The sequence below is a fragment of the Carassius gibelio genome, chromosome A7, assembly GCF_023724105.1.
Source record: "Carassius gibelio isolate Cgi1373 ecotype wild population from Czech Republic chromosome A7, carGib1.2-hapl.c, whole genome shotgun sequence".
NCBI lineage: Eukaryota > Metazoa > Chordata > Actinopteri > Cypriniformes > Cyprinidae > Carassius > Carassius gibelio.
The window spans coordinates 28,709,128-28,735,995 of record NC_068377.1 but is presented as its reverse complement, the minus strand read 5'-3'; the positions used below and the strand labels follow the sequence as shown (position 1 = coordinate 28,735,995).

Below are 26,868 nucleotides of genomic sequence, written 5' to 3'. Positions count from 1 at the left end.
ACTCATTCTCAGGTATAATTAAAAAGAAAGCTTTTATTCTTTGCAAAGAAGGTCAGACAGTCATACAGCAACACTGAGTTCCTGCAGAGTGAAACCAACCCAGGAAGAGGGCAGTCCTCCACCTTATATAGCTCTGCTGCTTCCAAGGTTATACAGTCTGAACAGCTGGAACTTTCCACACATAACAAGGAACACTCTCTATGGACGGTTTCTCACACATTTAGGACTTAGGTGACCCCCTCAGGTCATCCTCAGACATTGTCCCCCCACTATATGGCCCAATGACCCTCTCAGGTCATACTCAGACATCTGTTTTCCCCCCAGGTCTCACCCTTCTGAACCACACAGCAATTCTAAGAAAACACATGCATATATAGGCATACAGAAGCAATGTTGAATGAATTTTTCCACCACACTACCTTAATGTCATTTAGTGACCTTCAGATACTGACTGGTTTATTTACATAGTGTCTTATATGTCTGAGAAGTGGTTGGCAATAAGCAATTCACCACAAGCTCAGTAAGCTGTGTGCTAACTTTACCGGGAGGTTGGGATAGTCATGACATCCATAGAATCCCAAAGGATGTTTAATGTGCAAATAGATCCAGAGAGGGGTCTAGGCGTAGTTTGACAAAGGTTGATAGTTTCTAAAGCTGGTAATTACATATTGTTTATATTTGTTTCGAGGAAGAGAGATGGGGTAAAGAGTTCTGAGGTGAGGGCTGGGTAATATAGAATAGAACATAGAGGGGAAGTGCGGTTACTGTTTGATGGGTTAATGAAGTGAAAAGGTCTGAGTCAGCAGCATATATATCTATGCGCAAACAGTACTGGGGGTTGTGAAAGAGAAAGGGGGATGTGGGGAGGGCTTGCTTTTATAGTTTGAGACAACCTGGTACATTTTGTGAATCCTAACTGCAAATTTATCTTTCATAGATGTTAATCTAGACCACATGGAGGGGATCCCTGGAAATTCAAACAATTTTTTTGGGTTGGAGAAGACGTGATTTCAGATCCAACGAATGGGAGGATGAAACAAGGACGCCGAAACTAAGAATCCGATTAGGAGCTAGCCGACAATGACGAGTGTGCCTACTGTTTGGTTTGAAACAGACAAGGGGGCAGACGGCCAGCTTTCCTCCTCGCATAATTATTCAGTTACTGGCTCCTGCAATATTGACGAGCCCTACATGTACATCTTCCTGCCCATTTGCTACTCGTTTACCTTTGTCTACAGCATAATCCTTAACTTTGTAGTTCAAACAGTACATGGTGAACCTGGCCATGACGGACTTCATGTATGGTTTGTCCCTGCCCTTTTTGGTTGCCAGTTATGTCATGCGGGACGACTGGGTGTTTGGAGACTTCATGTGCCATCTAGTGCGTTTTCTCTTCTACTTCAACCTCTAATGCAGCATCTTCTTCCTCACTTGTATCTCAGTGCACCACTACCTTGGCATCTGCCACCCCATGAAGACCATCACCTTGGAGACCAAACGAGCAGTAAAAGGTACTTTTGTTTTGGTGTGGAGTGCTGTTTTTGCACTAACATGCCCAATTTTTCGTTTTGCACGGACACAGTATCTTCCATGGGAAGGTAAGGGCTCAAGGGAGGAGGTGTTCTATAATTGTGGGGACGACGCAATTGATAGAGAGTTCCATGATTACATTCCTTACGGGGTCATACTTCATTTCTTAGGGTTTTACGTGCCTTTTACCATCATTGCCTGGTGCTACTCGCGAGTAGTGTTAACAATATTTCGGACACTGCACTCTCAACCTCCTCCTCAGAGAATCAGAAGTGAGACAGGGTGTGAAAGTGTCGCAGGGATCGGTGGAGTGGTCATGTCAATCATCTTGGGGGCTCATTCGCCCTATGTAAACAGGGGGCGCAAGTCCATCAAGACCATCATTACTATCATTCTCCTCTCTGTCCTTTGCTTCTTCCCCTTCCATGTCACTCGCACCATTTTCCTACTGCTCAAAGTGACGAGTAGGGTGCAGTGCCACACCATGCGCATGGTTTCCATGTGTTATAAAATCACTGGACTTGTTCAATGCATGGCTGGCACATGGCACAATGTCAAATTCAGTTTTAATTGCATAACCAACCTTATTCAGGCCTGGTTGTGAATCTTTAAAAGTTGAGCCATCCACAAAGAGGACATTTTCACAATTTTCAAGTGGCACATCAGGCCGGTCTGGACGTGGCATACACATTTGTTCAAGTGCTGTTAAAACAACAATGATGCTCTTCCCTATCCTTTTCTGTTGGAAGGAGAGTAGCAGCATTCAAGGTTGTGCTTCGCTTAACAGTGATATTAAGCACATCAAGCAGAATAGTATGATATCTTAAACATCGAGCTGTTGATAGTGTGATATTTTCTATTCCTGCAAAATCATGGACACTGTGTGAGACACCATCAATGTCAGATCAGAGTGACCTATGAATTCTCTAGAGGCCATCACGGCCTTCTCAGCAGCTGCCAACGCTCTCAGACAGTGTGGCAGGCTGCTGTAACTGGGTCCAGTTTGCTGTAAAAATGTGCCACAGGTCTCAGTTTGTCTCCATGATGCAGCAACAATACAGAAATCATAAATGAATCTTTCTCATCAACCATCTGAATAAAGGGTTTATTTGGGGCCTGCAAGCCCAGAGTTGGCGCAACAGACAGCTGAACTGTCATTTTCAGAAATGCCTCTTCCACTTTCTCTGTCCATTCAATCCTGTCATATAAATTTTTTATTTCTTAACACTCAACGTTCCCTCTTTTGGAAAACCATGGTATTTAATTAATTTCCCCATATCATGTGCATGGTTTCCATGTGTTATAAAATCACTAGGCCGCTGGCCTCGTTCAATGCATGGCTGAATGCACTGCTTTATTTTCTTACTAAAGAGAAAAATGCGCCCTGCTGTCAAAAACTGAACATGCCCAGCATGGCTTGCTATGGCCACTTAGAATGCTGGGAAAAGGATAGGAAGAGGAGAATGAAATTGAGGATACAAGGAACCACAAAGACAACGGGTCAACAGTTGAAAACAATATACAGAGGTCTGCCTTAAGGAATGACCATGTAAACAAGTTTAAACTGGTGGACATGGCTTTATATGGGATTCATTTCAAGCAAGCTGATGTTTTTGTTATATTCTCTGTTTATTGTTTTTGTAACTGTGTATTCACATTTAACATGGAGGATCTTGTTTTTGTGTCTTTTCAAGACCCCTTACAGATTGTTTTACTTGTTGACTGATTGGATGATTAATTAGTTCTTGTAAAAATATAATTAGTTGAATATTGATTTAGTGTATAATAATTCCAAAAACACATAGAATAATAAACTAATTCATAGGGGGGTCTCAAGTTTGCAGTTGTTGGCATACCTCAGGGTGGACACATTATGTACAGGAACTATGTTTAGCGCTGTCATGGATTGATGTGTCATGTTGTGAATAATTAAACTGTTTTAATAAAACTTTTCTGTACCTGTTTAATTGAAAATCAAAATATGACTGTGATCTTTTAAAATCACTATATTAAGCACTATTTCAGATTTTCATGTCTTTGTGCGAGTATAGTATCTAAATTTGTTGTAGAATAAACTTATTAAGAGATGAGGTGTTGGTTTAGGCATCTTGTTCACATTAAAAGAACATGACACATTTGTTAAAATACTGATGTAATGACCCAGAACTCGAAATGGGATCCATGTGCAGGCTTTATTCAGAAACTCGTAGTCGTACAGGCAATGGTCAGTAACAGCAGTTTCAACAACGCAGGAAGAGCAGAGACGTAGAGATGGGACAGGCAGAATGTCAGGATCACAGGCAGAGAATCAATGTCCAATAAACAAGCAAGGGTTGGAAGGCAGCAGAGGTACGTAAAGGATAACAGACAAGATCAGCAACAGGAAAACTAAACTGGGTCATAACGCTCAGAAATGACAGACACAGCAAATCAAGACTTCGTGTTGAACTGATGTGATAGTCCAGTTTATATTCACCAGTCCTGATGGGTTGCACCTGTGACGGTGATCAGAGTCCAGGGACGGGACTTTTGGGTAATGTAGTGTAGTCAGTGTAAATGAGTGGGTGGATGCGTCTTTGTCAATACTCAGGTGAGGGTGCGTCACGGGGTTCATCTCCATGACAGAGCACCCCCCCCCCCCCCCCTGCGAGCGACTCCTGGCGTGAGGAGGCAAACGATGTTGGGGTCTACCACAGGGTCGAGGGGCCGGTCTTTCGGGATGTAAACAATGAAATTCATCGATGAAATTGGGATCTAGAATATCCTCAGAATTTACCCAAGAGCCAGAATTTACCCAGAATTTACCGTACCCCTCCCAGTCGACCAGATACTGCAGGATTCTTCCCGGACGTCTGGAATCGAGTAATTCCTGGACTTGGTAATCCTCCTCGCCCTCAATGGTGATGGGTTGAGGGGCCTGTTCACGGGACCTCCCCTCTCCCTCGTCTCTGGGACCAGCAGCGGGCTTGAGCAAGGACACATGAAAGGTAGGAGAAATATGGTATGTAATACGGTATTAGGAAGTGCTAAACGGAAGGAAACTGGGGTTATTTGTCTGGTGATTTGGAATGGACCCACGTACCTTGGCATGGAAGTCAGAGACGGAGATACCGTGTCGACAGCCACACCCATTGACCCGGCAGGTAGTTGGGACCTGGGCGCCTTCTGTGGTACGCTTGAACCAGAGGTGAGTCTGACTTTGACGTTTAGGGCTATGAAGAAGGCTTACTATAATTGAGAGGTGAATTGAGGTCCTCGGTCTGACACGATGTCCCCGGGTAAGCCATATAACCGAAAGACCCAATTGCAAAGATGTTCTGCAGTCTGGAGAGCTGTGGGTAGTTTGGGTAGTGGAATGAGCCTGCAAGCCTTGGAAAATCAGTCGATTATGGTAAGTATGGTAGTGTAGCCTAGTGAATTGGGAAGATCAGTAATGAAGTCTATGGCAATGTGAGACCATGGTCGGTGTGGAATGGGGAGTGGTTGAAGGAGACAGGCGGGGGATTGCTTGGATGATTTGTTTATGATACAGTTTTTGCACTGCTGTACGTAGTTGGTTGTGTCCTTGTGTAATGATTCCCACCAGAAGCAGTTCTCCAGCTGATGGATGGTTGCTGTGATACCTGGGTGTCCGGATGATGGATGGCAGTGAACTTGACTGATGACTTGATCACGAAGATGTTCAGGGACGAAGATTCTGTCGGCTGGACAGGTTACTGTCCTGCTGAAGCAGGGTCATAATGTCCCATTGAAGGGGAGCAACGACTACATGAAAAGGTAGAATGGGTTCTGGATCTATTGAGATGTCTTGCTCCTCGAAACTGACGTGAGAGGGCATCCGCCTTGGTGTTCTTGGAACCTGGTCGATAAGTCACAGAGAAGTCGAATCGGGTAAAGAACAAGGACCATCTAGCTTGGCGAGGGTTAAGGCGTTTGGCGGTGCGTAAAAATTCCAAGTTCTTATGGTCTGTCAGTACTGTAAATCCCTCTAGCCAGTGCCTCCACTCCTCGAAGGCTGCCTTCATGGCAAGGAGTTCCCGGTCCCCGACACTGTAATTACGCTCTGCTGAGTTGAGCTTTCTTGAATAAAAGGCACAGGGATGAAGCTTAGCGGCTGGGTCTGGATGTTGGGACAGGATAGCTCCGATACCATTGTTGGAAGCGTCAACCTCTACAATAAAAGGTAATGAGGAGTCAGGTTGCGGGTTCAGGCCAGTTAAGAACGGCGTTGACCTTCCTCTCCTCCATGGCCACCCCTCCGGGACTGATGATGTACCCCAAGAATGTGGTGGAGGTCGTGTGGAACTTGCATTTCTCAGCTTTTTTTTTTTAGTTTAGTTTTATTGTCATTGCATGTCTCTACACAACGAAATTAAGATGAAATCAATCACTCAGTTAGCAGCTAAAATAATAAAAAGTGACTCTATCAACAACAGTGAATAAATGAATATATAGAAACATTTAAAAATACACAGTACAATTCAAGTCCAAATTAATTAGTCTTCCATGTTTTCAGCCTTTCAGCAGCTCATTTATGGCCTTTGGAAAAAAATTCATGCGGTTTGTCCGCGCCCTCATGACCCTGAGCCGGCCTGAGGGTAGGGTGTCAAACAGGGTATAGCCAGGATGTGTAGGATGTGCCCTGATACTTGCTGCTCTTCTCTGCAGCCTAATGGAATATATATCCTCAAGGCTTGGAAGAGGTGCACCAATGATTTTCTGAAAAACCACACTGTACAACCGTATGCCAGCACACTCTCTATTGTGCACCTGTAAAAGTTTTTGAGGAGTGTCTGCGGGAGACCAGTACTTCTTAGGGTTCGCAGGAAAAAGAGTCTCTGCTGAGCTTTTTCCCTATCTCTTTGGTGTTCATTCCCCAGGTCAGATCCTCCACCAGATGCAGCCCTAAATATCTCAAACTTTGGAACTGTTCCACCTCCTCTCCATGTATCTCAAGACTGTCGTGTTTCTTGATTTTGTATTTCCTAAAATTTCTTTGTTTTCTTTGTGTTGAGGATTAGATTGTTTCTGCTACACCATGATACCAGTGATTGGACCTCCTCCCTGTAAGCGGTCTCTTCATTGTTGGTAACCAGCCCTACCACCGCTGTGTCATCTGCAAATTTGAAAATGGAATTTGAATCATGAATGGGAAAACAGTCATAGGTGAAGAGCGAATAAAGGAGCGGGCTAAGAACACAACCCTGGGGAGTACCAGTGTTGAGGATGGTGGTGGAGGAGGTAATATTTCCAAAGACTGACATGCTGGGGTCTGTCAGTAAGAAAGTTCTTGATCCACTTACAGAGGTGAGAGTCCAGGCCAAGCAACAACAGTTTGTTGACTAGCTTGCTGGAGTTGATGGTATTAAAAACTGAACTAAAGTCAACAAAAAGAATCCTGACATATGTATTGGGGTTCTCCAGGTGAGTGAGGGCAGTGTGAAGTGCAAGTAAGATGGCATCATCCGTGCATCTGTTTGCTCTGTAGGCAAACTGATGTTTGTCCAGATTAACTGGAATGAAGGCCTTGATGCTGTTCAGTACCAATCTCTCAAAGCATTTCATTATGACTGGTGTTAATGCTATTGGTCTATAGTCGTTCAAGCATGCAACAGTTGTCTGTTTTGGAACAGGTATGATGGTAGCAGTCTTTAAACAGGTAGGAACTATAGCCTCCTTCAATGACCTGTTAAATATGTCAGTCCAAACAGCTGCAAGCTGTTGAGCACATACCTTTAATACACATCCTGGGACCCCATCTGGTCCAGGTGCCTTTCTGATGTTTATGTTCTGCAAGGCCTGCTTGACCTGGTGCTGCTCTAGTACGATTGGTTGCTCGTCATCATGAGCACTGACAATGGTCTGTCCTACACTGGCTCCATCCTCAAAGCGGGCGAAGAAGAGATTCAGCTGGTCTGGAAGAGAAGGGTCAGCAGAAGAGGGTGGACCATAGTTTACTGTATTATTTTTTATTGTCCTGATTCCCTGCCACATGCTGTGATGATTATTTTCTTTAAAATGCTGTTCAATGCGCAGCTTGTAATTTTTCTTTGCAGAAGTGATCCCTCTTCTGAGGTCCAGAGATGGGACCAAGTCACACATGTGCAAGTCTCAAGTAAGTCTCAAGTCTTAACCTTCAAGTCTCAAGTAAGTCCCAAGTATTTTTTTCTTGGGCAAGTCAAGTCAAGTCAAGTCAAGTCACAAGCTATGTCAAGTCAAGTCCAAGTCAAGTCACCTTAATATTGTTATTTTACCTGCAGAATCTGATCTTAATAAAGTTAAAAGACAAGATATAGGTAACTGTCAGTAAATTAAAATAATTTGGATTTGCATTGTAAATACTCATGTTCAGTAAAATACATCATGGAATCAAACAAAATTGTAACTTCCTAAAATTATTTATTTTTCACTTCTGCCAACAGTGTTTGAAATGTTTTACATTTTCAACATTGAGTCCATAAAACTAAACATCCAACATACTCCTCTCTGAACACCTCTCTCTCTCTCTCTCTCTCTCTCTCTCTCTCTCTCTCAAACACAGTTTACATACAACATTAAACTTTGTTACATTTCTCCTCTCACTCTCTCTCTCTCTCTCTCTCTCTCTCTCTCACACACACACACACACACTCTCTCTCTATCTCTCTCTCTCTCTCTCTCAGAGTATAGAATATAAATATGACGTGTTTTCAGTTGTTTCATACTTTTTTGTTATGTACAGTACAGACCAAAAGTTTGGACACACCTTCTCATTCAAAGAGTTTTCTTTATTTTCATGACTATGAAAATTGTAGATTTACACTGAAGGCATCAAAACTATGAATTAACACATGTGGAATTATATATGGAATTATATACATAACAAAAAAGTGTGAAACAACCGAAAATATGTAATATTCTTGGTTCTTCAAAGTAGCCACCTTTTGCTTTGATTACTGCTTTGCACACTCTTGGCTTTCTCTTGATGAGCTTCAAGAGGTCGTCACCTGAAATGGTCTTCAACAGTCTTGAAGGAGTTCCCCGAGAGATGCTTAGCACTTGTTGGTTCTTTTGCCTTCTGTCTGCGGTCCAGCTCACCCCTAAACCATCTGGATTGGGTTCAGGTCCGGTGACTGTGGAGGCCAGGTCATCTGGCGCAGCACCCCATCACTCTCCTTCTTGGTCAAATAGCCCTTGATGCCTTTAGTGTTACTCTACAATTTTCATAGTCAAGAAAATAAAGAAAACTCTTTGAATGAGAAGGTGTGTCCAAACTTTTGGTCTGTACTGTACATAACAAAAAAGTATGAAACAACTTAAAATACGTCATATTTATATTCTGTACTGTCTGGGTATATATATATATATATATATATATATATATATATATATATATATATATATATATATATATATATATATATATATATATATATGTGTGTGTGTGTGTAATATGCACTTCTCATGATTGGGTAATCGCGGCAGCTACATTTGTTTTTCTGATTAATTGTTTTGCTCTATGAGAAAGACAAGGTAACAAAATATTCGGGGCTTATGCCCCCTTAGCCCCGCCCTAGCGCCGCCCCTGGAATGCGTTTTTTTGACGGCCTGCTAGCGGATCATTAGGGGCCGTTCACATCACGTCTTTTGCGCGCGCAAGTTCGTTATTTCCAATGTAGGCGCGCGGTATGCGCGCTCATAATGGAAGCAACGCGCTCACGACGCGGCACCGCATCGAGTTAAAAACATCTAAACTTTTCAGAGAGCCGCAAGCGCACCGCAGTTCATGTGACAATAACTAACCAATCAGCTTCAACATTTCCCGTATCAACGTTGAAAGCTCAACGACAGACGCCCCAGGAGCACTTCTGCCCGAGCGCTTTGGAAAGAAAGAGAAAGCGGCGCGACTAGCGTTTTCCACGCGTTTTTAGGCGCGAACTATTGAAGACAAAAGCGATGACCCTCGGTACCTCTCAGGCTGACATGTTGATGTGATGTGATATCTGATTTAAGTGGGCGTGGTCTGTGTAAGGTAGAGAGGGCATGACTGATGATAGTGTCCTGATCCAGTCACGACGCTATTCTCAGCCTGCGCTCCAGCTGAGTAATCAACTTTATTTAAAAAAAATAATTTATATATTTTATATTCAAACTGAAAACATGATGTGATTAACACTCAAGTCATTCAAGTCATCGTGTCTCAAGTCAAGTCAAGTCCCGAGTCTTTAACTTCCAAGTCCGAGTCAAGTCTCAAGTCCTAAAAATAGCGACTCGAGTCGACTCGAGTCCAAGTCACCAAGTCACAAGTCCCCATGTCTGCTGAGGTCAACTCTGAATTTCCTGTAGGCCTCCTGGTCCCCAGATCGCAAGGCAGCATCCCTAGTCTTCAGAAGAGTACATACATTTCTGTTAAACCGGGGCTTCTGGTTAGGGATCAGTTTGACATGTTTAGTCTGGATGGTATTTTCAATGCAGAACTTAATGTTCCCACATAGTATCTTCAAAACAGTCCTGTAGTGCAGATTTCTGTTTCCTCAGTCCAGATCTACACAGTCTTGATTTGGCATTTAGTTCTGATAGCAACAGGTCTGTATGTTGGTCTCAGGAAAAAAGCCAGATGATCAGATTGACCCAGGTGGGGGGCTGGCAGTGCTCTATAGCCCCCCTTTATCCCCTTCAGACCTGAATTATGTTTCAAGTTTCTAAAAATATAAAAGTACATTTCCCCAGCTCATGACGTCTCTATAAATGAGACCAAATACAAATATTACAAATTTCAATACTCTTTCATTGTAATTTGTTTTTGTCCACTTCAATGGACGGCAGGTCAAAACAGGGGTACTTCACAAAAATACCAATACCATTATGAAATACAATACTAAACATAAAAATTGTTGGTCTATACTTTAAGCTTCTTCTCAAGGTCAAAAACTTGAATAATATTTCAGTGTAACACTTCAACCTTAATTTTGAGGTTTTTGTTTTACAGATTTGTAACAAACTAAATATATTAGAATCAATCAATATATGGTCATTTTAGAGTCATTTTCTGTGTGCATCTTTCTTTCTTTTTATAAAAAACTTGAACATTATAACATTTCAACTTTAATTGTAAGGTTTTTGCTTTATAGATTGCACATTTGTTTATTCATAACAAAATTATCCTAGGAATAAATCAAGTCACTTTAGAGTCATTTTCTGTTTGCATCTTTGAAACAATTTCTCTATGACACAAAGCATTAGGTCATCTTGCACTTATCACAGAAGACGTGTGTTTTCCCAGAACAACCTTCCAATTTGCATCTTTGGTCATTGTGCTCATCAGCTGACTTGGAACAGGAGGGTCAGTGGTGGGAGTTTCCCATGTTGTTTCTACTGGGGTAAAGCAGGTGTGATGACGCCACTGAATATCACTCTTTTTTGCTTTTTTGTGATATTTGTTAAAGGATCATCACCAAGTACTGGTTCTACATCTGCTTCTTCACTCTCATCTTGATTCTGACTTTCTCTCAATTTCTTCCCCCTACTTTTGGTGGTGGCTCATTTCTGTCCATCCCTGAAATTATTACCAAAACTGTCCCTTACAAAACAACTTCATACAAGTGGAAACTGTATATCCAATAAAATTATTTTCTATACATTTACTGACATCTAATTGTATGAAACGTGTTAACCAAATAACTATCCCTAATTTTCATTCTACACTCACCAATTGTTGGAGATCTAGCATCATCTGCATTTCCATCTCCATCTTCCTCATCACTCCACATAAAGTCAACATCTGAGATATTTCCATCAGCTATATGTTCAAGCACTTCATGAACAGTATATAAAATAGTTAAAAAATGTATAAGTGCTGTAATATAGATTTTTTTATATAAGAAATTTCAACCAGCATTACTGGACATGTGATTTCAGTAACAGATGTTTGAACTATAATGTTCATTCAGACATATTTGAAAAAATCCTGATTTAAAACTTGCAATTCTACAATCCATTTGAAACTTTCAATTATGAGTTCAATCCTTCTATTTTACATACAAACTATGAAATACTGGCAAACATATCAATTAAAAAAAAAAAAGAAAACATAGAAAATGCTGCTTGCTTCTGTGTTTGGAGTTAAGTGCTGACATGCTTCTCTTCAATGTAGTGTTTTTTTTTTTTATTACAACATGTAGAGCTTTACTGCCATTTGATTGGAAGACAAACGTCCAATCTCATGGACTGCAGGCTTTAAACTAGGTGAAATGCTCCAGAAGTAAAAAAAAAAAAAAAAAAAAAGGTCTGACATGTGATGTCTATTATAATGGACGTAGGGTCCGAATGGGTTAAATTTTTTATACACCTGATCCAGTTTTTTTCCCTTCCTCGTTCCAACCTTAAAGAGCACCTATCATGGAATTTTGAAATTTACCTTTCATGTAGTGTGTAACATAGATCTAAGTGAACAAAAACATCCTGCAAAGTTTGAAATATGACAGTGCACCGTATATAAAGTTATTGTCTTTCAAAAGTCAGTCGACTCATTATGTCATTTTTATGAATCGTTAGAAGACCGAAGCTTTTTCTCTGACTAGATGACGTCAACTTGTCAAGTTATTTGAATACGACACGCCCACTTATTGCGCTCCAAGACGCCAGTGAAAACTAGAAAACATCATGGCGACAAGACGCTGTGTTTTGAAGTGCGACTCAAAAGCAAACTTTTTTAATCTGCCCAAGGATGAGCATTTGAAGACTAAGTGGCTCCAATTCATATATACAGCTGTACCACAGAAGTATATTCCGAGCCTTGTGCTTGTGAAGACGATTGCTTTACCTTGGATATGCAATCAAACTTGGATTCGCGAGCCAGCTGATATTGAAGGAAGGTTCACTTCCAAGTGTATTTGCATCAGCTTCCTCCTCCGTATCACAACCTGTAAGTGTTATTAATAATTGTTGCTTTTATGTTTTATGTAGCATATGTATGTTTTATGTTTGGTTTGTTGTGTAAGCACCGTTTAGCTTCTAGGTCTTCAATGATATTGAGATATGTGAATTGTTTGTCGTTGTTTTCGGAGTTTTCTTTAAGAATAGAGTCATACCTCGTAGTAACGTAACTGTTTTTTTTTTTTTTTTTGGTAAAAACGTTATGTTTATGCATCGAGTTAACGCAAACAGAGACTGATTGTGCTTTTACAATATGAACTCTGGGCTATACTCGCTAACGTCACGTAAAGGCGGGGTTTTGAAAAGTGAATCACTAAACGAATCGCTCTCAAAACAGGTAAAAATAAATGCATATTATAAGAAAACTAAAGTCTTTTTTGTCATTGCATGCATGCAAAACTGTTGTTGGGGACTTCTAAAACAATATTTGGAAAATTTTAAATGCCATATTAGGTGCTCTTTAATACTTTTATGAAACTTAGGTAGGACTGACTTTAAATTTGAATGGTTAAAGTCTCCCGCCACAATGAAGAAACTGTCAGATAGCCTGTTTTGTTGTGCACTGATAGCCTCGTACAGTTTTTTTCATGGCTAACTTAGCGTTAGCCCGTGGGTGGAGGACATACACAGCAGCCACAAACACAACAGTGAACTCCCGGGGTAAATAAAACGGTCTGCATTTTAACAGCAGGAATTCCATGTCTGCACAACAATGCCTTTCCATAACAATAACATCCTTACACCAGTTTTTATTTATAAACACGCATACTCCTCCCCCTCTCGTCTTACCAGACTGTATTGTGCGGTCTGATCTATAAACACCACGACCCGCTAGCTCCACATCTGTATCCGGGATGTTTTCATGTAGCCATGTTTCTGATATTATCGTGACACAACTGTCCCCGCGGTGATCCATAGTCCGGAGTCTCATCTCGTCCATCTTATTGACGAGAGAGCGGGCATTAGCAAGAAAAATGCTGGGAACGGCAGGTTTATTTGGAGCTCGGCGAAGCCTGTCACGGCTCCCAGACCTCTTCCCCCGCTTCTACTTCCGCGTCCTCCTCGATAGGTGTCTCTTTCCGGAGACTCGGATTAGTTCCCTACGCTTCATTGGCCGAATAATCTCCACCGGGAATGTACCAAAGTTACCAGGTACATATACTGAACTGCTGTTTCTTATCATCAAAAGTGTACATCGAGTGTGTTTTACCATGAAGCTGCTAAGCAAGGGAGAGTGCCAAGCTGCTGCGTGTGCCCGCACCGCCATTCCTCTGATAATTCAATAACATTTTGGCGTACAATTTGGCGTATAATTGGTACTTGATGAGACGTTGAAGAACTGATCTGACATGTTCTAGAAGTGTGTTGGAGTAGATCAGTATATCATCAATATAAACAATCACAGATTTGTTCAGCATGTCCCTGAAGACCTTGTTTATGAAGGACTGGAACACAGACTGACTATTGACCAGTCCGAACGGCATAACGAGATATTCGTAGTGCCCAGTGGTTGTGGAGAAGGCTGTCTTCCATTCATCTCCCTCTCTAATGCGAATGAGATTGTATGCACACCTCAAATCCAGCTTGGTGTAGTACTGGGCAGTGCGAAGCTGTTCAAGAGCTGAAGGAACCAACGGGAGTGGATATCTGAACTTTACAGTTATCTCGTTAATCCACGATAGTCAATGCAAGGGCGGAGACCACCATCCTTCTTCACGAAAAAGAACCCAGATGAAGCAGGGCATGTAGACGGTCTAATGAAACCCTTCTGGAGTTCTTCATTGATGTAATCCTTCATGGCTTCGGATTCAGGTTGAGACAATGGGAAGATGCGGCCCTTTGGAGGAGAATGCCCTGGCAGAAGATCGATGGCACAGTCATATTTACGGTGGGGAGGTAAGGTGTTGGCCTGTTCTTTACTGAATGCCTCTGTAAGATCAGCATACTCCTCTGGAAGGTCGGGAATGGATTCTGGTGCTGGAGAGAGTGACACGGAACAGACAGGAATGGGATTGACCAGAGAAAGACAGTTCTGTGGACAACGATTGCTCCATTTCACAACTTGGCCTTCTATCCAGGAAATTTGTGGATCATGCAGACGTAACCAGGGTAATCCCAGAATCACGGGAGTGTGAGATGTGGGGAGAATGTAGAATTGAATCCTCTCCTTGTGAAGTAAACCAGCCGCCATCAACAGTTTGCGAGTGAGGTGAGTGATGGATCCAGAACCCAGTGGTCGACCATCTATTGTCTCCACTGAGAGAGAGGTAGAGATTGAAATCAGTTGAATGTCATATTTCTTAGCAAATTCTTCAGAAATGAAATTGCCAGCAGGCCCAGAGTCAAGTTAAGCAGTGGTAGTAATTTGTTTGTTGTCTATCCATAATTCAACTGGAATGCTTACACACTGTATATCGCAAATGGAACTGAGAGGAGTATTCACCGAGCGTTGTGAGGAAGTAGATGCATGAGTGGGGCAGTTGTTACGTTGATGGCCAGGTAAGCCACAGTACATGCATAGTCTATTAGAGATGCATCGATCTCTCTCTTCAACAGACAGATGGCAAGCATTAATCTGCATGGGTTCAGCAGGTTCATTAGGTGGCATGAAAACTGGGTTATCCGTGCGGCGTGACCTGGATCGTCGGGCACATTGCAGATTGTCAATGGAAATGGCGAGTTCAATGAAGCTATTAAGATCTCTGCCCTCGTCTCTGCATGCTAGCTCAGTTTGAAGATTATAATTCAGACCCTTGCGAAAGAGTACCTTTAACGTGTCATTCACCCAGTTGGTCTGTGCTGCCAGCGTGCGAAATTGTAGAGCATAATCAGTCGTCATTCTGCCTTGAGATAATTCCAATAAACGATCTCCAGCTCCTTTTCCCTCCTTAGGATGATCGAATACTGTTCTAAACTGTTGTAGGAAATCATGAAAGGAAGAAAATACAGACCCATCGGAGCCCCATACAGCAGTAATCAATGCCAGTGCTTTCTCAGTCAGAAGAGAACAAACAAAAGCGATCTTCCCAGTATCAGTAGTATACAGCGTGGGCTGCTGTCCAACAAACAATGAGCATTGTAGTAGAAACCCCTTACATTTGCTGGCGTCACCGTTGAATTTCTCCGGGAAAGCGAGACGGGGATTAACATGCGACGGCGTCTCTGCAGCGTGGGTAATGGCGGACGAGTCCGGCGTTGATGTGGCAGTGGGAACTGTGTGAAGACTTTAAACTGCTTTGACGAGTTCCTCGGTGATAGACGTTAGTCGATTCAGCTGAAATTGGTTGGCAGCGATCTGACTGGCTTGGGCCGCCATGGTAGTATGAAGACTTTCATAAGCCGCTGGATCTTGTGTTGGCGAAGTCTTCTGTAATGACCCAGAACTCGAAATGGGATCCATGTGCAGGATTTATTCAGAAACTCGTAGCAGAAACGCCACGCAGCCAGTGTGTCACCGGCCTAAGAGTCGTCCAGATGTCGCGTGGATGTTTGTCAAAAGAAACTCCATCTACTTGAGGCCTATCAACTGCTTGGAGGAGGCCAAACTGCTTGAGAATGTCATTCATCTTGGAGGCCCCCAAACACTTAGCAAGCAGGGCTTTGATGTTACCCAGGGCCAGAAGCTCTCCAGTTGTTTCTTCTTCAAATGCTCTGATCCATTTTCCAGCTCCTTCATGAATGTTTGGAAGATGGGAAAGTGTCCAGATCTTGACTTGCCCAGGGAATGTATTGGGCGTGACCTTGCTTGATGAATATTGGGCACTCAAACTTTGGGGTTTCAGTCTTTCTTAATGTCCCTGTTGATATGTGCTCCTCTTTTCCTCTTCGTCTGTATGCTTGAAACCAATCATCTGGATATTCTATGTCTTGCATGACCAGTGTCCCAGCTACTTGCTTGTACTTCTTCCGCTGGACATAATCATGTTGGCATTGTGTATGGTTTCATTGGTTCTTTTTTGCCCATCAGTTCATCCAGCTATTGTTGAGTCCACAGCTTGTTTGAAATCTTCTCTTGTCATGTGGACAGTTTGTTTGAGATTCTCTCTTGTTCTGTTGCACCTTTCCTCCATCTCATTTAGTGCTTCTTGGACTGAGTCAGCAGGTGTCACTGTTCTTTCAGGTGCATCCTCAAGTTCTTCTGCTTGATGGCTCCTCAATTCTTCATAAACTGAGGTTAGTTGTTTGTGGCATTTCTCCATTTCTTTGAGCATCTCTGAAAGACATCGATATGTGTGTGGCTCACCTGTTTTCTCCTCTCTCTGTAGTCCTTGGACCCTCCTCTTTCAATCCTTAGCTCCACCTTGTGGGTTATTCTCTGTCTCTCTTTTTGTTTTGCTTGAGACATTGGTGTTGATGTTCTCAGCCCCTCCTCTTTAAGCTTCAGCCCCTCTCTCATGGCTGTGTGTCTCTCTCTCTCCTGCTGTCTGCCATTCTCCTCAGCTCACTTCTGCTGTTCTGCTCATTTATTTCAACATCTGCAGGTGCATCTTGTACATATCCCTCAAATTCTATTTATCCCTTTAAATCTATTTTCCCTGTACTACAGGCATTTGATTAACAGCTTGATCATAGGAACGAGCATATGGAGACGGCATTTCTTCTTTAATTTCATTGTTTTTACTCTCTCTTTCTTGTCTCTCCAATTTTAATAATTTAATTCCATTTTCTTTGGACAGGGTCAATACCCCTGACTCTTGTTCTCGTTTTTATTTTTTTTTATGGGATTTGTCATTGATCTTATAAATTTTTAACAAGACCTCCATTTCTTTACACATACCCACATCAAATGTTTCCCCTGTCGGCCATTTAGTAGCTAATTTTTTTGCTCTCTTTGCCCACTTTTTTGAGAGTTTGCCTATTGTTTCTTTACAGGCTGGATTTTTAGAAACCAATAACTCTAATGGAGTTGACATCTCTGAAAGTCACAGTTATCAATTTGTTCAACACAATAAATTATTATAATTTTTCCCCCCAGTGACTTCCTTCAGTGACTCTCTAATCCCAGCACTTTAATAGCTTATCTTCACCAGGCTCATCAGATGAGGATCACTAAAAGTATCCGAACCCTGATTTCCATCTGGACTTTTGCTGGGCGGAGGACTTGTCACCTTTTATAGAAGCAGATTAGATTGTCTCAACTATTTTAAAATAATCACAATGTTTTTTCTAGTTAACAGTTTGAAGGGTAACACAAGATCTTTTGGTTCTTTCCATCGCAAATTGCTTTTTGTCCGAATTGTTTTCTCCCGTGCTAATTGCCTCAAAACTCCACAATTTGCGACCTGTGGCTGTCATTCCTCCTGCCCAAATTGAGTAAGTGAAAGATGGGGTTGACTCTATGCAAAACCCTCCTATCTTGAATATTAAAATGGTCAGTTCATCTTTTGACAATATTTTAAGTTTAATGGTTCCATAAAGGTCAATTAGCAATCTTTTTTCTTGTATTGACAGAATTTGTCTACCCCTTCATCCCCTTCTTCTCTTTTTCTTATTTACAACAACTTCACCCATTTTTCTCTTTTTTATTATTCAAATCGATTAAGTAATGATCTCAACATCTGCTCTTCTATTTCTTAATCCTGGATGATTTCTACCAACATTTCTACTGTCCATGTATAATAGTCTACATTCATCAACATATTCATTATCATCAGTCGTCTCAGTATTCTGGTGGTTATATGCAATGCCAGAGCACTCCCTGTCTCATTTACACTAACCCCTATGTTATGCTTATGGTATAACACAGACCCAAGACCCTCTTTACATGGTGAAAATATATATCCTTATTTTAATTTTTTATTATTATTACTATCCTGATATTTCACGAATTTCCTAATTACAAAATATCTTTTTAGAGATTACTTTTTTATTTAATAATAATATTTCTGATGTCCGTTATGACATGACTACACGCATAATGTTTGGGGTCATATTGACCTCAGCAGCAGTATTACAGAGATCAAAGGATTTGCACATTTTAAATATGTGTGGTATCTAATGTATAATTTCTTAATACTAAACTATCTCCCTCACACTATATCTCACACATACAAACACCCGTACACACACTCTTTCATATACCCATAAACGCACACAAACATAACACTTTCTCTTTGTTCTCTGTCACACAAAGTCAGACCAGACAGGTTTCTCGCTTGGACACACACACAGTTGCTCCTTCACTTCCACTCAGTGCTTCCACTCCCTCCGTCATGCCCACACCAGCCTTGGTTTCTCTCTCTCTTTCTCTCTCTCACTCTAAGAATGAAAAACCAATCACTTGTTACTTTCAATCAATAATTGTTTCACAATTTAGATCACAACGTCGGTAACTTGGATGACCTCCAAACACCCGACAAAGCCAGTTCTTCGAAATATTCTTTGTTCTTCAACTCTTTATACACTCTTTACTTCCCAATCACCACCTTATTGCCGCCTCCTTTATTATTTTCACACTAGTTTTACATACTATTGCAAACATAAACAGTCACGTAAAACATATAAAATCAGCACATTTAGCTTCATGCAAAGCCCAGTATAGTTAATGTGGTTAGTATATCAGCCAAGCAATCAGCGCTTACAGTAATATATCCAGCACGCTGCGCGCACACACAAATCTCTCTCTCAACATACAATGGACAGACAGAGACTAACAGTTTAACTCTTTCCAGTCTGCAGACACCCGCACAAACAGTCCTTCCCTCGCGGGGACCCACCAGGGCCACGCCCCACCTACTACGGGCGGCTCCCTGGTTCCTAGGCACCTCCACTTTTTTCTCTCTATCTACTGTTTGCAGAGACCCACCAGGGCCACGCCTCACCTAGTATGGGCGGCTCCCTGGTTCCTAGGCACCTCCACTTTTTTCTCTCTATCTACTTTTTGCAGAGACCCACCAGGGGACCCTCTTCATGACATCCAGTATTTGGGAATAACTCAGCATATTGATCAGTATATTGCTTTCTTTCATAGTTAAGCATAATATTGTAAGTAAGATAATACCATATTGAGTAAATAACATAGAATAACACATTTGAATTGAGTTATACCAACGAATAACACAATAGTTACACCGCTACCAGCATTAAGTCTGAGTATGATTCACACTTTTAATTGTCAGGAAATTACTTGTCTTTCTAACTTGTGGTTCAGTATACTTACCTGGTGATCACAAATAGGCAAAAATGCACATGGAGTATTGTAATGTCTTGTAATGTCTTCAGTGTGCAGTGTGCAGTGTTTACTTGTCTTGTATGGTTTACTCTGGTAATGACATGTAAACAATTTTTGTAGCTTATTCAGAGCATTTCTCTCCAACACATTATCTCTAACCTTCTCTCTCTTCTTTCTCAATCTATTTTCTAGATGGATGAGGCAATGGCTTGCATGCTTGCTGACTTATTTGACTGTCCACCAGATGATGACGATCACGGTGCCTCACAATCCCAGTCTTAACACGACCAAACTTCTCTTTCACTCAGTTGTCACATTAAAGGAGCTTTCCAATTGATAGTGAAATCATGAAGGGTCCCTCATAGTCATATTTGACTGATACTGTTGCCTCAAATTCTGCAGTAATAAATGAAACTTCAATACCATTGATAATGTTAAAGACTGCAAAAAGTTCATAAGTTGACAAAAATAGAATTTTTGGTGGTCATGATTGATATTTTTCTTTTTCAGGCAGCTTAATACAAGTATGATGATACTGCTATCACAAGTATTCAAAAGTGCTTTTATCAGCTGAACAATATGAGTAACGTGTTTTGTGGCCTCTTTTTTTTGTAACATCATTTGTACATGTAACACTTATTCTTGGCATTGTGTTAAAAAAAAATCATGCAATAAAGTGGAGCTGTTATGGCACCTTTTTTCATTTATTCTGTAGAAATGTTTTAGGTGAAGTAGATTATAACCACAATTTGAATGAAATGAACATATTGTAATGGGGAACTGATATTGAGTGTTCTCCAAGTACAGTGCTCCGTGTATATTAACAAGACACAAATATCAGAAGTCCGAGATCATCATGTGTTTGATGATTACGTGTTACCAAAGTGTTTCTCTGTACTATCTATAGGGAAAAATGCATTAGCTAAGCCTATAAAGTTGATATACATCACTGTCTTTGATGCTTATTTTTTAGTCCATATATTTAACTTTGTGGCTTTTCTGTAAGCTAGTACTGTACTAACCACTTCCTTGAAGCGAATAGCAAAGAAAAAATGAATAAACAAATGAGGAGGTTGAAATATCAGCCAATAGAGGACCATGACAAGAGGTGGGAGAGGAAATGAGGTATAAAGGTGGAGACCAGTAGAGACGGGACATTTCAAAGCAAATATCTGCCTGATTCAGTCAGTGAAACTAGAGGGTCTGAACAGCTAGTTTCTGACTGAAGGAAACTACAGTCAAGTGAGAAAAGAGGTGATAGAAACTACAGCAGAGGAGCATAACAGAAGATTTTCACCGCCACACACTTCCACAAAGGAGGTAACTTGTTGACTAACTATTCTTCAGATTCTTCTCTTAATTTATTGTACTGGAACATATTTAAGTAATCAATGGGTTTCTATTGTTCTCCTTTGATGTAAGATAAATCTATGTATGTTTCCTCACTGTTAAAGACTCTATGAACCACTGTCATTTAGTATAACTTGTCTAGGTGTATTTTTAAGATATTTTAAGTCCTTCAAGGCATCTTTCCTGATGGTCAATTAATGACACTTCTGTCTGTGTCTAAGCTTTTGTGCTATGCATGTGTCTGTGCACTAAATATGCAAAACAGTTTCTGTGCCCCATTACAGAGTGCAATGGCACATCAATGTTTTATTAACAGGTGTAACAGACAGATAGATTATAAATGAGCTTGCTCTAAAATATCTTGTGAAGCCAAACTGATATTGATCTAAAGTTTTTCTAGCTGGATGGCTGTAGGTTAAAGATTACCATATTTGATTAATTTGACACCTTATTCACACCCTTTATATACAGAAAATGATAAAGATAAAGCGCAAGAAAACAAGACTGCAACAACTAATTAAAATCTTTAGAGCATATTCATGTATTGCTGACATTTAAAGCTGTATTGATTCACATTAGTTTATGTATTATAAACGAACATAAATTAACACTGAACAATAGAATATTTGAAATTAATATTAACGAAGATTAAATTATGTAAAAATTGTTATGCATTAAGTAAAACTAAAGATTATTATAAAATGTTCCCTTCAACTTTTCTTTACTGTACCTTTATTTTCATAGTTTGAATTGTCCTGTATTTGTATTGTTACAACAGGCGAAGCTCACTAGACCCAATTGCGTTTAAGTGTCTAGCTGCACTTGAATCTTTTAATACATCTGATAATGCATTGAGGGATTTCATAATTTTTTTCAAAGACTTATGTTGATTTATTTGTAGGTGTTCTTGTTTTCCACTTTCACTTCCACCATACATCGCTCACTTTTGTAATCACTCAGTGCAGACACAAACTGATTGCATAATACTGTGAGGAAACAGACTTGCATCTGCTATAGCTCTCTGTTAGATATTTCATGTAACTGCGAAAATAATGAAGCATTTGAGACTGCTCTGTGATGATGACTGTGAACGTATAATAGTTTGATCAGCATTTGTATGTGTATGAGTGCAGATGGAGTACAAAGTGACAGTGGCCACGGGGACCTCCAAATATTCGGGAACAAATAACTATATATACTTGACTCTGGTTGGAGAGAGAGGAGAGAGTGAGAGAACCGTGCTGGAAAATACAGGTCTAGACTTCTGCAGAGGAGCAGTGAGTAAATATGCTTGTGTGCTTATGAAAACTGTTCAATCTTTTAAATATAATATGTGGAATACTATCTCTTTTTCTTCCGCCGAGTGCAGTAGAGTAGATCTTTTTTTTTTATATATAAAAATATTTTAAATGGTATAAGTAAAGCATTTAACATCCTATTTTACAACAATCCCAATAACAGATGATCATAAAGTTATTGAAAATAATAAAATTTCCAAAAAAAGCTATATATATATATATATATATATATATATATATATATATATATATATATATATATATATATATATATATATATATACATATTTATTTATTTATTTTTTAAGTAGAAACACCAATGTTAAAATCTATTATCATTCATTCATGTGTTATGGTACTCGTGGTACTTCTTGTAGCTTCATAAAATGAAGGTTGAATCACTGATGTCACATGGACTATTTTAACGATTTCCTTACTACCATTTTGGCCCATGAAAGTAGTAGTTGCATTGCTGTCTATTGAGGGTCAGAAAGCTCTCGGATTTCATCAAAAATATTTTATAATTGTGTTCCAAAGATGAAAGAAAGTCTTAGGGGTGGAACGACATGTGGACGAGTAATTAATGATCTAAATTTACAAAATGTGAAATGAAATAAATATACATTGCATGTTAATAATAATGAATTAAAGTATCTCAAATACCTAAATATATTCCCATGATTTTGTAGGTGGATGATTACACTGTTAAAAGTTCTGCTGATTTGGGTCCCCTGATACTGGTGCGCCTGGAGAAGCAGAAGTTCTATGTGGAGGATAACTGGTTCTGCCGTTATGTGAAAGTCAGTATACCTGGAGAAAGACGCAGCTATAGTTTTCCCTGTTACCGTTGGCTAGTGGGAGATAAAGTGATAGTAGAGCTCAGAGAAGGCACAGGTCAGTTATACCAAACTGCACTTGCAGTGACAACTAAGCTTTAAGATCAAGATAAAATACAGCATTAATAAAAAACACAACTCTGGTTCCTTTTTCTTTCATAGCCAAAAAGATCAGTGATGACACCTTGCCACTGGAGATATCTCACAGAACGACAGAGCTTCTGGAGAGGCAGAAAATATACAGGTCTTCACGTAGCTTGCTTACACTGAACTTATCATAGCGTTATAAAGAATCTACTTCTCACAAATCCCTGTTGAACTCTGTGTCTCATCTATCAGATGGCTTGCATGGGCCCCCGGCATTCCAAAATGCATTGATGCCAAGTCAGAGGCTGATCTCCCGCAGGACGCTCGCTTTGACAACGAAAAGCGCAGTGACTTTGTGGGATCCCTTCAGTATGCGTGAGTAAAAATGCAGGAGAGCTTTTGCTGTGCATGTGTGACTTGACATTTTAAGGTGCATAAACCTGTGTATTCCCCTATGTATCTATGTATAATTTAATTACTATTCCATTAATCTCACTTATTCACTTGTACACTGTATGCAACTCAGGCTTTTGGAGCTCTCTCTGAAAAGACTGGCACTCATGTTCGGAAAGTCTTGGGAAGACCTGAAAGACTTCAAAAAGATCTTCTGGATGCTAAAAAGTCCCATAGCTGGTAAAAATCACTTCATCGGTCCCTGTTGTTTTCTTTCTTTCTTTCTTAGTTTAGTTACCAGAAAATATACATTTCATGTTATTACTTCATTCTCGGAAAGCTCTCTTACCAGAAAATGCAATTCTGTAACATGTTTACGTAACCCTTTAGCTATGTGTAGGCAGGCTTGGGAGGGTTACTTTAAAAATGTATTCCGTTACAGTTACTAATTACTTCATAAAAAAAAGTATTCAGTAACGTAATCCAAGTACCACAATATGAAAGTAATTTAAACTGATTACTTTTGGATTACTTCAAGGTCAAATATTATTTTTTTAAAACAACAACATTTATTAATTAAGAATTTCACAGCTATGAATTAATATATATGTAAAGGACTATACAGACATCTAGGGCATGGTATTGGTATTACAGATTATTTTGTTTTATTTTGAAGAAAATATAATAAGAAAGAATTTTAAGGAAATGTTTCTTCAACAGGAAAATAGAGAATACAAATTAATTTTTTTTCCCAATGAAAATATAATAAGAAAAATTTTAGACAATGGAAAATGTTTCTTCAAAAGGAAAATAGAGAATACAAATATATATTTTTTTTTATCTTTGCAAATATAAAACTAATTTTTAAAAGTGCAAATGCTTCTTTAGCTTGGATGTTGAATCCTTCGATGAAGAAAGTGTTTTCTTTGCTGGAAGGCACAGTTTGCACTGTTCAACGTTGTTTGCAATTTCTTCTTTTTAAACAATATAGCAGCGGAATTTCCATGAAATGAATGCGTTTTTGCAGCAGTGATTCAATCTGCGTCTGAGGAGATTGTAGACAGCTGTTATTTGCGCATGCACCAGCGGGTGGCACATGTGACTCACGTGAGTCATTAATCAAGCTGCGCTTAATTGAGATTGAGGAGTCACGTGCCGATTTGGGTTGATTTGGGAGGGGTCTGAGCCGGTGTCCTGACATTTTATCCTACCCTGTCAGATTTTCCTACCCTGGTTTACTGCGCACGCGCACATCAATATCCTTTGTCCTTTGTCTCATGCTAAACAAGGATATTTAAAGGGGGGGTGAAATGCTCGTTTTCACTCAATATCCTGTTAATCTTGAGTACCTATAGAGTAGTACTGCATCCTTCATAACTCCAAAAAGTCTTTATTTTTATTACATTTATAAGAGAAAGATAGTCTGTACCGATTTTTCCCGGAAAAACACGAGCGCCTAGAGGCGTGACGTGTGGGCGGAGCTAAAGAATCACGAGCGCCAGTAGGCTTTTGAGTTGAGAGCATGTGGAAACTGTGACACAGATCCAGAGGCTGAAATTTAACAAGAGCAGCATCAGCAAAGGCGGTATGCTATGTGGTATGTACTGAAACTGTATATATTTGCTTAGCGGTTTTGGAAAATGACTAAGTTCCACTTTATGTCGTCTTTTTTTTTTTTTTTTTTTAAGCTGTACATGTGGAAAGTGCAGTTTGATGATAACATCGCATGTTGTTTACTTTATGTGCTTACGCGCCGATAGCTAAGTTAACAACACAGAGATATTTGAAGCAGTTTTACTCACCGCATGCGTTTCCAACACACGATCGTGACCCTTTTCCGTTAGGACTGCATTATCCTTAAGAAATAAACGATGTGCAATCCGAAATGCAGGGAACAAACAAAAACACTTGCACAACTCTATTGATGCTCTGTAAAAATAAACTCCATCCACTGGTCCCTTAATGCTGTTTCTCTTTTGGTAACCTGTGCAGGGTTGTCTTGCCCTGGCAACCAAAAACACACTTCTTTTGTGACTTTTCGCGAAGCTCTCGCTCTGATCAGGCTGTGCTCAGCCTCTCAGTGCTCTGCTATACTGGAGCGCGCGCTCTTCCGGCAGAAGAGCGCGCACTTAGGACCCATATAAGGAAATTCCGCTCCATCTAACGTCACACAGAGCCATACTCGAAAAAAACTTTCCGAAACTTGTGACAAACCGGAAGAGGTTTTTTTGGAACAAAAATACTCCTTCAAACGTACAACTTAATTTTTGAAACTTTGTCCATGTTTAGCATGGGAATCCAACTCTTTAACAGTGTAAAAAACTCAGTATGCATGAAATAGCATTTCACCCCCCCTTTAATGTATCTGCATTGCTGTAAGGGTAGGTTTAGGGTTGGGGTAGGTGTAGACTTTAATAAAAACGCAATCTAATTTGTAGAAAATAATATTTATTGTTGGTTTCCTGTAGCTGTATCCCTTCTAGCTACAACCGCGAATATAACACATAATTACCGTATTTGCAGTACTGTAAGGGTATGATTAGGGTTGTGGTAGGTGTAGATGTTAATAAACCATAACTTTACAGTAGAATTTTTCGTTGTGGAATTGTACTACCCACTGTTTTAGTGGGAGGTAGGAAAATCTGACAGCGTAGGACCTGTTCTGTCGTGATGGCAGGATACGCTATCTGTTGCCAGGGGCAATGCCTTCAGAACTTCACAGAGGCGCGACTAAACATTTTAGAGCGCTTTCGTTTTGCACATTTATTTTGTCGGTGGAACAGATCGAGACGGATCTACGAATACGCGAAAGAAAAGGAAGAAAGTAAAGCAATGCAAAAACATAAGGCGAAGGAAAGGGGACCTTACAGGAACAAGCTCACACCAAGCGCAAAACAGCAGTGTTTGGAGAAGCTCTCAGGCAGCTCCCTGCAGCGGCACAGAGACCTGAACAATTTACCTCAGTGCACACATATGGACATTGGGAATTATATTGTTTACAATGTAAGTCACTTTGCATTCATGCTGTTAATGGCTTTAATCTAACCCGGACATTTACATCTCGCAATCACATATTTAACTACCCTAGCTAACCCAGAACTGGTTTGTCCACTTTGCAGCCCCCAACAAAAAAAAAATACCTGGTACAGTATGTGTCACTGGGCTAAAATCAAATTATAACTAAACATACACAGCTTTACATCAAAACATGTTGGAAACGTTCCTATACATTGAACATCTCGTTACAATCTAGTGTTCAGTCGCAGTTAATTACTTTGTCATTTTGATC

General features: G+C 40.2%; 1 protein-coding gene and 1 pseudogene across 2 annotated transcripts in view; both read left to right on the top strand.

Annotated features, from left to right (window-relative positions):
* Positions 1–26,868, top strand: part of LOC128017081 (polyunsaturated fatty acid 5-lipoxygenase) — a 129,143-nt gene that overhangs the window by 88,299 nt on the left and 13,976 nt on the right. The window contains exons 1-6 of one of the 2 annotated variants that reach the window (XM_052602250.1): positions 20,765–20,935; positions 22,099–22,242; positions 22,953–23,157; positions 23,262–23,343; positions 23,439–23,561; positions 23,713–23,819. In XM_052602250.1, coding sequence (XP_052458210.1) covers positions 22,099–22,242; positions 22,953–23,157; positions 23,262–23,343; positions 23,439–23,561; positions 23,713–23,819 — 661 coding nt within the window. In that variant the 5' untranslated portion in view covers positions 20,765–20,935. Of the gene's footprint in view, positions 1–20,764; positions 20,936–22,098; positions 22,243–22,952; positions 23,158–23,261; positions 23,344–23,438; positions 23,562–23,712; positions 23,820–26,868 lie in introns of those variants that run through there. The other variant, XM_052602249.1, reaches the window with a different exon arrangement.
* Positions 1,081–20,322, top strand: LOC128017085 (P2Y purinoceptor 3-like; annotated as a pseudogene).